General features: G+C 43.5%; 1 protein-coding gene across 2 annotated transcripts in view; it reads right to left on the bottom strand.

Moving 5' to 3' along the window:
• Nucleotides 1-11,922, bottom strand: part of YEATS2 (YEATS domain containing 2) — a 46,951-nt gene extending 35,029 nt beyond the window's left edge. For both annotated transcript variants that reach the window (XM_086467768.1, XM_086467767.1), the window contains exons 1-7: nucleotides 11,823-11,922; nucleotides 8,659-8,756; nucleotides 8,455-8,547; nucleotides 5,164-5,406; nucleotides 3,089-3,204; nucleotides 1,954-2,115; nucleotides 198-309 (exon numbers count right to left, since the gene is read on the bottom strand). In XM_086467768.1, coding sequence (XP_086323894.1) covers nucleotides 198-309; nucleotides 1,954-2,115; nucleotides 3,089-3,204; nucleotides 5,164-5,406; nucleotides 8,455-8,547; nucleotides 8,659-8,756; nucleotides 11,823-11,922 — 924 coding nt within the window. The remainder of the gene's footprint in view (nucleotides 1-197; nucleotides 310-1,953; nucleotides 2,116-3,088; nucleotides 3,205-5,163; nucleotides 5,407-8,454; nucleotides 8,548-8,658; nucleotides 8,757-11,822) is intronic.
• Nucleotides 11,923-12,188: the final 266 nt, after the last annotated feature.

Here is a 12,188-nt window from a genome sequence, read left to right as displayed (position 1 = left end):
GCATCGACTCCATATAACGTAAGAGGCTTTCCTGGATCTTTTTTGATTCTCCAGCTCAACTACTCATGGGCAAACAACCAGCAGGACACAGACACAACAGAGGGAGGCAGAAGCACACACACAGAGGCGGAGCCTCTTCTAGGTTATGCAGGAGAGCTCACTTAATTGCCTCTCTCTCAAATATGTTGTTCAAATACCTTCAGATTGTGTATGATATCAATCCTCTTGTTCTGGCTATCCTTGAAGTGTATTTGGACTCTCACAGGAAATTCTCCCCAGCCTCTCCTGGTCAGGTGAAACGGAGGTTCTCTGGAAGCAAATGGTGATTCACATTTTGGATGCAGAAGAGGTACAGCTTTCACCTACCTCTTTTTCAGAAAGCCAAAGACTGCTTTTCTGGCTGACAACTAAAGCTCTCTTCAGGACTGCTATTCACCACAGAGAGAATGTAATCACAGAAATGAGAATTTTATGGCTTTGGACAGCTGAAAACATACTTTTATTTTGCACAAGGTTACAGGGAAGAAAATGGTAAAACACTGATGGATCAGAGAACATGGGAAACAAGTGTCTTTAATAAAAAAAAAACCCAAACCTGTGCAATGCCAAATGAAAAATACTTGTTTCAAAAAACCCCAAGTCAGCTCCTCAGACACAGCTGCAAGGTGAGCTTTCAATGCAGTATTTTGCAATCACTTTCTGCTATTCCCTATCTAGTAGCAAGAAGGCACATGCTTCACAACGCCAAGAGAACAACACACAGACAACAAGGAAAAGCTAACCCAGCCACTGTCATTATCTCTAACATTTACCATTACTTCATTTGTATTTCAGCTTGTTATCGTAAATCCCAAATGTAGTTTTGCAATGAAACAAAACGCAAGAGGTTTAAAGGCTATTTTTAGTCCAGAACATTAATGTTCACTACAATGACTACACAACAAGAAATCAATTAATCAGGCAGGATTAAAACAGAAGACAAACAGCACTGACATCAGATACTGGAAACTGAGAAAGGCACAAAAAGCAGTCAAGTATCATTTAGTATGTTATACAAGAAATACAATAGTTTGCTTTTGTCCTCCTCAGGGCTGTCTTCTCAGAAACATTACTGAGCCGTACCAACACTTCTTATCTCAGATAAGTTTTTCCGGAGTCGCCTTTCAGTAGTTTAATTTTGCCAAACCTAAGCTGCCTAGGCAGTCTCCCCACCCTCCTCCAGGAGGCGGCTGACCATCCTGTGGAGAATAATTTCTTTGGGAAGACACAAAGTAGTTTGAAGGCATCTTCCCGCTCCCTTGTCCAAGTGAATAAGAATAAAAGATTGAAAGGGCATTTCCCTGCAGCAGGCAACACAGAACCAACCCTGCTCATCTCATTAGGGTCACAGCTTCAATTACAGGTTTGGGAGAGGACAGAGAAGCTGCCCTGTTTCTGTAGCACCAGCACCATTACAGTGATGGGAAATTCCTTGAAGCATGAAGCTACCACCACTGATCTTACTACAGTGGAGAAACATATGATTTCTTGTCCAAATGCACACGCATCATTAAAACTATGGGCAAAACAGCTTTCTGAGACTCCTCTTTCTCTTCCATGGAATGGATGGGAGGTAGAGAACATCTCTTTTAGCAACAGAAGCCTAACCTGCACAGCAGCTGTGTAATACACACACAAACTCGTGAGATGCACAAACATGAAATGCAACAACTGAATGTTTTTTCTCAGCAGGAAATTAAAACAAACAAACAAACCAACCTGTTTGGCACATCTGCTACCTAAAAACTAATTTATTTTCACTATTATTTTGGAGTAAGTCAAGCCAAGACAGAGGTTAAAGACAGACATGGAATGCTAAACCAGGAAAAGAAGTTGATAACTTTCTAAGAAACTTGGCACTGTAAGCCTGACAAGCATAAAGACGGAATAGTGACCGGAATAATTCCTTATTACCTCACTTCTACCAGGTCATTCGGTTTGTAACTGGGATGGAGGAAGAACCAAACCTTCTTGACAAAATGATTTATGCTGGGTTCTCTCCGAGAGCCTCGGACATACACCATCCATTTATGGGTCGACTGATCATTTTCTTCTCTCTTGTCAGGGGGAATGTACCTGGCAAAGATTGAAAAACAAACACAAGATAAGAATCCCAAACAGATAAATACCACAAAAAATATTGTGGGAAAGATTAGACATAAAAATTGGGGATGGTAAAATGCCTCTGTGAACCCTGCCCCCTGTACAGTTCTGCTCGTTATTCCTTACACTGACAGTTCATCTAGAAACAGATAAAGGTCCCATAATCTACTCTATGCTTCTAACATTTCTTCTATTTTAGTGCATGACTGCCATATGAAATTCATCCACCTTAACATCAGTCTCTTAACTAGGAAGAATTAATTATGCTGTAAGTCTCATTAGCAAATGTTTGCTACTTTCTATGCAAGAGGAAAAGAGTGACTTGAGAAGTGCACGGGTAGAGAGTTAAAACCTGGACTTGTATATGGTTTCTAAAATGAATGCCTTTCTTCACTAATTTCCTCAAAGTTCAAAAGTTATGTATATTCACTTGTCCTAAAATTTTTGGGGAAAAAATTATAAATAAAAACTGTACAAATTAATTTCTTCAGACTATACTGGACTTTCACAATTTTCCTCATTATGGTGGTTTGGGTTTTGTTTGTTTGTCTTAAACCACATTGTCCCTAGAGCCACACTGAATTGGCCATGAGGACAACTTGCTTTTCCAAGTTTTCATGGAAAAACTTGGGATTTCTAACTGGTCAGAAAATGCTGAAAGACTCCCCTTGAGAGAAACGGATCTTTATTTTATATATATATACATATATACATACATATATATATATATATATATATATAAACAAACAACTACTAAAACACCTGTTCCTCCTACCAAAAAACACTCATGCAGACACTTGAGGAAGGTAGTCTTGAGTACAGTGATTATTCAAGGGCAATACCTCATATTGTGACAGCCTAGCAATTTTATTTGTCTCCTAATTTTAACTTCGTATTCCATTTAATCCTGAAATAAATGGCCATTCCTCAGACTCTGGTTACTAACTTGGAGACGTTGCCAACCACAATCGTTTTCTTCACATAAAGCCGTGAAGTTTCATCACTTGACAGTCCGGCATTTCGTGGTCCTGGTTTTTGAGAGCTTGAAACACCCGAACTGTCCTGAGGGTAGGGGAAGAAAAAAAAAAAAAAAAAAAGGCAAACAAAAACCAAACATTCCTCTTAAACATAATTTTGTTTGGCATTACAAAAGTAAGGTGGTGTTAAAAAAAACTAAACCTGCATAGTTAAATGAGAGACCAATAATGAATCATACCTAAAAATACTTGAATTGCTATCTGAAAATCTAAATCTCTCTCACTCCCAGCCTCTGCTGCTTTGAGGGACTCCAGCATTGCTTCATGCTGGGCTCGAGGCAAGAATTCAGCTCCAACTCAACAGGGATAGTAGTCAGCCACATCACTGACATCTAGATAAGCCTACAAATCCACTGCAATACTTGGGCATAATAAATCCAGCCTAAGCAACCTTATAACACAACCTCAGCTATCAAGCAGTGGCCAGGACTCCCTGGTAAAATGATGACATGACCACCCACCGTGCCAACGCAGGCTGCACTGTCATTTGCATGGGAATGAGAGGTTTTTCTACGATTCTGTTTGATGAAGTGGCTGTGTAGAGAATAAGGGACTGCCACTCTCTCGAGAACAACCGAGTTTGTGCTGCAGCTTCCTGGAGCGTATTCCACTGAGCACTAGTCAGATAAGGGTCAGTGCGGGGAGCAGCGGATTCACCAGGAACCACTACATCTCCTCTGTTAAGTCAGTGATGCCCCAAACTGGAGCAAGGAGCCACAGAAGGATGGGATGGCTCCTGCTCCTCACCACTCCCTCAGCCACCTCTGGGCCACAGGTTGTGTTGGTCAAAGATGTACCAACATGCTACTCCCCAGCAATACAACTTCTCCGTCAATGCTCCCAGTGCAGAAACAAGTTATACTGGTCTGGTGGTTTATGATATAGGTGGGTCCACATTATATATTGTATATCTGCCTTCTGCTATGGACCCTAGGCAGGGTTGCAGCCCTGTTATCAAGGGTGTCACGCTGCTCAACAGAGGCAGAATCATTGCTCTTTGTGCCACCTACTACTGCAACTTGTTCAGCTGCAGAATGCAGTCATATGCAATGAGATATACCCATCCCTGGTTTGGGTTAGAGGCTGTACTCCTGTGGCAGGCCTGGCAGCTTAAAGGAACTGCAAGGAAACTGAAGAGTTTCACCTCACGCAGTAACACACATTTCAGCCAGTGATAGAGCCTCCCCAGTGGAGCTAACTGCAGCCAACAGGTGAAGCATTCCTGTAGCTGCATGGCAGGCCATAAAGGAATGGATCCAGGTCAAAAATTACCCAGAAAAAAAGTATGGAGGAATAATGAAAGAAGGTATTTTTAACCTGGGTCAGTCTGGTCCATTAAGCAAACAGTGATACTAACACAACAGCAAGCAGCGCCACCAAGTGAAAAACAACTCGAACTCTGCACCTAGTGTCTACTGGCTCATGCTGCCAGGGTGAGCTAATCTACCGGTGTCATTGTGTTTTCACCCCAGGCTGCTGTGGAAGCTAAATCCCAAACTCCAGTGGTTCAACCACTTGAAGCTATGCAGTGCCTATGGGCACCCAGGGCCAGGCAGCAGCATTACTTTTCAAAACCACTGCTGGGAATGACACATGCTGCTTTTCTCTCCAGGCTCTATCCCTCCTGACCTGACTTCCATGTGTACGGCAAAACCCTTTGCTCAAGCTGTGAAACACCTCCTTCCCCAGAGGCTATGAACTGAGACAGCTGCAGACAGCTGTCCTAACATGAGTGCTGTCATCACTGCCTAGCTGACCTCTCTGTTGGGCAAGACTGAGTTAAGAGGAGCTATCCAAGTTACATACACTTCAGTTAGCCTTACAGCAACGTCAGGCTGAGAGAGTGGGAGCAAGCAGTTGGAGAGGGTAAGAAACAGATCTTCAGTAAGGTGGGTGAAAACACGAAGAGCGCCTGGTGCCAGCACTGAGTCCATACAGAGCACACACACACAACAAATTGACCACCACTCAAGTTTTACTTTACCCGGCCAGTACTTCTGCTCTGTCTCTGGTCCAGGCTGTTTGTCAGCCGCTCATCTGCATCCAAGTTGCCATTGTCTTTGTCCAGGAGAAAGTCATTGTGCTGAGAGAGAGAGTCACTCTCGGAGTGGTTGGCAGATGGAGTGTCTGAGCCCTGGTTAGCTGGAGATGACGATCTAGAGGGTGATTCCAGGAATTTCTTGATTGAAGGGTGATTAAGAATTGTCGCATCACATGACCTGGTCCCCTGCAACAAAGAGGTCAGGCAGATCTGGTCACTATTTTCCCTGCAGCCCAGATAAAAATGAAGCTGTGCCAGAAAAGAAAAAGTTAATATATGAAGAAAGAGCAAATATTTAATCAGCTGCCCTGCAGCAAAAACATATGCTGCAAAAGATAAAAACTTAAAACAGTTCTACAGAAACAGCACCCCAAATTGAATCTGTTCCTTTAGACCTTTTGATCTCAGAAACCCACCTGGTTTTGGAGTGGAGGACTGCAGCCTACTCAAATACCTATAATGTCCCTCTGAAAATAATGTCTCCCCTTCCTGTGCAGACACCTATGGTCTTCTGCCATACACAGAAAGGCCCCAGCTGGCCGATTCCTGCAGGCAAGCAGGCTATGTAAATGCATGAGGCTCTTTAGTTCTGATACTCACTGGTAGTCATGTCAATGCCTACAAGGCAAGCTACATATATTAGTAGCCTGTCTGCTCCCAAAGCTTAATAGAGGATAATGAATAATGTGCTTAGGCATGCTTGCAAACCTTCCTCAGAATTGACATCTTAGAGCTAATCTTAGATCCTCCCAAACCTGCACCGATGACGATGGGGCAGGGGAGTGCTTAAATCTCTTTCGTTTTTTTCATTACTGTGACAAAGGCCCCTACTTTTTTTTCCTCCTGCATTTGTTTTTAACCTCGGAAGTGACAAGGAAAACATCTATCACTCAAAGCAAGTGTCCCTTGGCCACTTCTCCCAGCCACCAGTCTTCCCTGTCACCTTGGTTTGATGATGAGTCAAGTCAGCAGAAACACCGCTCTGCCAGCCAGCGGAGTGCCAGCAGAGGCTCAGTCCAGCTCTGAAGCCACAGACTCCCAGCTTCCTTCTTCCCTGCCTGAGCCACCCAGATCAGCCAGGCTGGCACAATTATTCATGGAGAACGGGCAGGTCACAAACAAATTAATAAACTGATTTGGGATTTTTTTTTTTTGTTTGGTTCATTCATTTTTGTTGGTTTTGGTTTTTTCTTTCCTTTGCAGGGTTATTTTTAATCCATGTAAATTCCCCGATCCAAAATTCTGTCAACGTGATAGAGGGTGTGGCATGGGGACAGACACCAGCACCACTATGGAGCAACAGAACTGCCCTTGAGAGGTGCTAGCAGGAGTGGAGTTAAACATTGTCCCACCTTGGACTTTAAAGGTTCATTTGAGAGGTTTCTTTCCAATTGTCCATTAGGTACAACAGACAAACAACTACCACCTCTCAAGAGAGTTATATCCATATATCCAATGGCAGGGACACACACACAACATGACAAAAAAAAAAACCCAACACCAACCTAAAACCCAAACCAAACCACCACCAAGAATCTCTTTTTTTTTTTTTTTTTACCCCTAGTCAAGCAAAACAACCAACACCTTGTCTACTAATTTGTGGGAAAATGTAATAGAACTGTAATCATATGGAACCAGAAGCCTCAAAATCTATCAGCACCGGGTTGGAGAACTGTTTCTCCAGAGATCAGGTTAGGAATTGGCAAATCATCTTCCTAGAAATTCTGAATTAAACTGCAAAGACTCCCATTCTACCAGAAGCAGAAACAAGATAATCCTTCACTGCCAAGTCAAACATACATTAACCACGCATTAAAAACCGACAACAAAGAAAACTGAAACTAGTAACAATTTCAAAACAAAAAAAGAACCGATTTAACCTGCATGCAAATCGGGACTTTCAGAAAAAATTAAAAACACAGCTACACTAGCCATAAGCTCGAAGAAACTACAGGAAAACTAAACAAAGCAAGGATGTATCAGTAAGTTTTCTGAATACTTTGAAACAATTACAAAGTTGATATTTCTGGCAAGTGCGAAAATCGGCAATGAAGAAACCAAACACCCTACATGGCAGAACAAACAAGGGGATAGCACAGCTCTTTGCTGTCACATGATGACATTGACAAAAGCACCTTCAAAGATCAGCTTGCATTCTTCAGCTGCCTACACAAAAACCAAGGGGGGAAGAGAGATCTCCAAGCCTCCCAGTACTACTATAACCTTTTTCAACTCCAGTTGCTCAATTCAAGTTCAGCAAAGGAAAACTAAACTGGACCTTTTTGGTTTTACCCCACTTCAAGTCTTCTGGAAACCACAATAGGAAAACCAGGAGTAGCAGTGCGAGCCACTGCTTGGAAGAGAAATTCTCATCGGACTAGAGTAAAACCAAGGTTTGCAGCACCCACCTACAGCTTTCAAAACCCAGCTGAGATCTTTACTGGAAATTAAATCAACTCCCTCAACTGAAAAGATGGTAACTAAATAACCTACACTGGTAGTGAACTACCTGTCAATGGGGAGTCTCCATGAGTCACAAACACCCTGCGATTACCAGCCCAGTAAGGACAGAGTGCTCAGAACTGGAGTTTAACTAATAGGGGTTGGGCTGGGTTTTGTTTGGTTGGTTCTTTGTTGGTTTTTTTTTTTAATTTCCTTGTGAATTTTTAATCTCTTTGTGATATCGCCTTGATTTACCTCCACCTTTACTGCTACCATCAGTCTGTTCACCAAACCGTTAACAGACTGGCTGCCAGGGTAAAGGGAGGATGGTTTCATGGCACTGCCCAAGCCTCAAGAAATCTTGATTTTTATTTTTTTTTTCCTCCTGAGAAGTTCCAAAACCCACCTCCCTCCGCTCTTCTCCTGTGAAATAGGAAAACATGTTCCCCACTTTTCAGGGCTTTGCAAGGACAAACTGTGCAGTGTGTGAGAAGCAAGGCACTCTCGTGCAAGAGCTGATGAAAAAAAATACAAAGTATTTCAGAAACCAGAACCAACAGCTGCTGCGTGACTTCTCAACCACTCCTTGAAGGCTCATCTTTGCCGAGGACCTGAGGCCCAGCTGGTGATGCACAGGTCTCCTCTCCCACTGCCACCCCATTCGCAGTTCAAACTCCACCATTTCAGAAAATCACATCTCAAAATCAAACATCAGCTGAATAAGCAAGTGAACTACACGTCTTCCTTTGCAGATATTCCCTAAAGTCTTATTATTCCCAAAGTAATTTTTACCTCTCCAGCTTTAAGGAGACCAGCAGATGCGTAATAGTTAGCCACAATACAGGCACGCAGCTTATCCATCATCCTTCTTGCTTCAATCAGGCGCTACGAACAAAAAGAGGAGGTAACATATAGTAAAGGATAACCACTATAGCAATCCCCTCAAACCCCAATACACCAGGACATTATGTAGTTTCATGAACAATACTTTTATACCTGATCTATAACTTCAATTTCGTGTTCTTTACTCTTCATTTCAACGGCAAACTGTTCTTTTATAATTGTCTCAATCTTCTGCACAGCAACATCTCGAGCTGTACAAGGCCACACATGGAAAATAAAAAAGGAGAAATGATTTGTATTTCTATGTTTGAGGTTCTATTTGAAAAACATAAAGATCAGAAATCATTATGGAATGAGACGTGAAGGGATAGTAAGCTCAGCACACGCACACAAAGAAAGGGAAGAATCATTTTTCTGCAAAAGAAAGCAATTTGTCTTAACAAAAAACATACGTATCTTTAAAAGCTGGCTTATGTGAAGAGCTATTTTTCCTTTTTAGGTCTGAGATGACAAATAACAGAAGATTGGAAGAACAGGACTAGTTTGTTTACTTCTGTCTCAGTAAAGCTGTAAACAGTAAAAGGAAAACTCAAATGTGCTACAGCCAAGTGCAGTTACCACTGTGATTGCGCAGGAGTACACTGGAACACTACGTACATTTTTCTGCTCTCTTTGGCCTGATTCATGTCCGGGAAATTTACAGCACATCATGCAGCAATAATAAGGCAAACTAATACTTTGTACATTCAGCATTGGTGGGAAGCGCAGTCTGCTCTGAAGCGCCTACAAGCCTTTCATTACCCACAAAGGAAACTACGTTGTCGAAAGCTGGTCCACCTCTTACAAAATCCTCTTCCAGCACGGCAGTCAAAACATTTTAGCTTTTCAGCAGGAGTTTATTGACCTCGGTAGAAAGCATGTAGTTTCGTATTTCAAACTGTGCAAATACCTTGTGGCGAGTTAGTGGCTAAGAACTAAATTGGCATCTTATTGTGTTTTTCTAGAACATATATAAACAGAGGAAGAACAATTCCTTTTGCTCTACACCTACCGTAGACTTTAATATTACCCTTCCCTTAAGTGACCTCCATTATATCAAGGGGTTTCAAACAGCATCTGTTTTTATCAGCTTCTAAGCAAGAACTTGTAAAAGCCGGAATTGTACTTCTAGATGAAACCTGGAAAAAGTCCTCCAGCCTGTGTCAGAAGTACAGTGACCTCACTGCAAAGCGTATCAGAGAAACAGTCTGGGTTCCTCTGAAAAAAAATCTCATTGTTTCTACGTGGAATAGCGGGAAACAGCACCAAGACTTTGTTTTGAGCTTCGGAGGAAGCATTTGTTTTACTAAAGGGTACATATCTGTTTGAAGAGGTTTCTAACATCCCAATAGAAAGAGTAAAGAAATCAAAAGCAAATCAAAACTTTGCTGGTATGTTACAGCTAGCATACATAATGTTACTGTGTGATCAGGTACCTACAACAGGACTAATGCAACTGATGCTTCTGTATGCAACAGGGGTATCCTAAGTATTTTTCACTTATTTCCAGATGCATGTGTGTATATATATATATACACATATACACACACACACACTTAGTAGGACCAGAAATAGTTCAAACCTACATTAAAGCAAAGCTCTGGTTGAATCTGTATGAGTAATGCAAAATTAAAAAAACAGACAAATCTAATTTTCCTCTGGACCATGCCCAGGAAATTCACATGCAAGTCTACACTTAAAATAAACGTAAACATATTAAGGTATGAGATGCACAGTTCAGATGGGGACAACTGCATCTCTCTCAGGACTGATGCCATGCAACACCAGCATTATGACAATTAAAGCACTTTAGGATATGTGGTTATATTACAGAGGCTTTTAAGAACACTTTGCGTATTTTTCCCAGCTTAGCATCAACCAGTCCCTAATTAAGATCGTGTTAGTTAAATTTGTGTACTTAAGGAATTCTTGTATCAAAAGTTGGAGATCTTCCATGAGAGGAAGAAAGAACCCAATTTGGAGGAATCACCTGAAGAGAAAGTTCACTTTGGCAGGGACAGCCTTCCAAGGCCTGAGGCTTTGCCCACTAATTATTAAGACCTTCTGAAAAGTTGCTTCAGAAGCGGATTAAAAACCCGTCTGCAGTCCCTGGGACATTCCACCACAGAGAGTGGTGACCTCTAGCAGGCAGGAAGGGCAGGCAGCTGGGAGTGGTGATGCTCTTCCGCCATGGCCAGCTCCAGCACAGCTCCACTGTCAGGGCCCCGAACCAACCTGGCAGACAGGACCTGCCCAGCAACTCACTGAACCCAGAGTTCAGCCTCCTCAGACTTGTCCAGCTGCACACCACTTTCCAAAACATCATCCAGGAAGCCATCATCTGTCCCTCTCCAACTGGCAGCTCTGGCATCCTGGTCTGTTCCTGCATCTCCTTCAGATCCCACAGCCAGCTTCGGTTTTCTCACCTCCCTGTTTGTCAGCTCTTCCCACAATCCTCTCACTAGCTGTGCTATGCCAAAAATTGCTAGCCTACTCCCCGTCCCAGGGGCAAGAAGCTCTGCTTTCATTTGCCCAGACGACTGCAACCTGTCCCAGGCACCCTGCCAACAGACTTGCTCCGAAAGGAAGCATACCCGAGCATGCCAAATGCAAACCTACTCATCCAGCTACTCTCAACACGACACTTTATCCACCTTTTCTTCAGTGGGGTAGCTGCTCCTCCTCCTCCCTTGCATCTTTCAGAGCCCCTTCCTTCTCCCTAACTTACCCCTTCCGCACTGCTCCGTTTCACTGCATCCACCTACTCTTGCAAACATTTGTCATCTTCCAAGAGCCAGCCTACCTACCGCAGGGCCATGGAATTCTCCCCTCCTGCCCCCTACATGCTGTACTGCGACCTGTGTCCTCCAAACTATAAACGAATTGCCAATCTTTCTGGAAGCAGACTTCAACTGCAGAACAGATGCCCAGGCTGGAGCATATCTCAGCATCGGCACCTACTGATAAGATACACTGGAAAATACTTCAGCAAGCAACAGAAGCCAAAGCACCTCACTGGAGCCCTGGAGAGCTCGTGCTCTAGCTGCTATCATGCACCAAAGCCTGCACCCTCAGGCTTTACTTACAGTTCAGCTAGCAGGTAGCAATGGTTCCAGGTACGACAAACACCTCTTCATATACAGAGGTACCACTAGCTCAGTTTCTGCCCTCTGACCCCTTAGATCCTGCCCCAGTCCTCCCTGACCTGTTTGCAGTCAGCACGCACATTCACAGCATTTTCCACCCGGGAGACCCCCTTCAGTTTAGACAGCTCCTACCTGACTGTTCAGCTGCTTTGTGACGCTTGTTGGGATGCGTTATGGTGATCTCCTCATAGTCTGGGTCCTTCTCTGCGATCACTCTCTTGATCCCAGACATGTTCTCTCCACTGAGAGAAAAAATAACAGCATTAACGCCACCCACAGCGACCTTCTGGGCAGGCTTCAACCTCTCACCGCGGGGAGGCCTCTGGTGCACCTCCAGAAAGAGCAGGGACACCTCCTCCCTCAGTTGCTACAGGTTAACCCTCAGCTGCAAGGCTCGGAGCCGGTCCCTTTCCGTCCAGGCCAGGAGCTTCAGCCGCCTCCCGACGACTGCGTGCGGGCAGCCAGGGCAGTGCTGCAATGGCAAATCGCTGCTGGCCG

Source organism: Leptosomus discolor, chromosome 7, assembly GCF_034619465.1.
Source record: "Leptosomus discolor isolate bLepDis1 chromosome 7, bLepDis1.hap2, whole genome shotgun sequence".
Lineage (NCBI taxonomy): Eukaryota > Metazoa > Chordata > Aves > Leptosomiformes > Leptosomidae > Leptosomus > Leptosomus discolor.
This window is presented reverse-complemented; position numbering and strand designations above follow the sequence as displayed.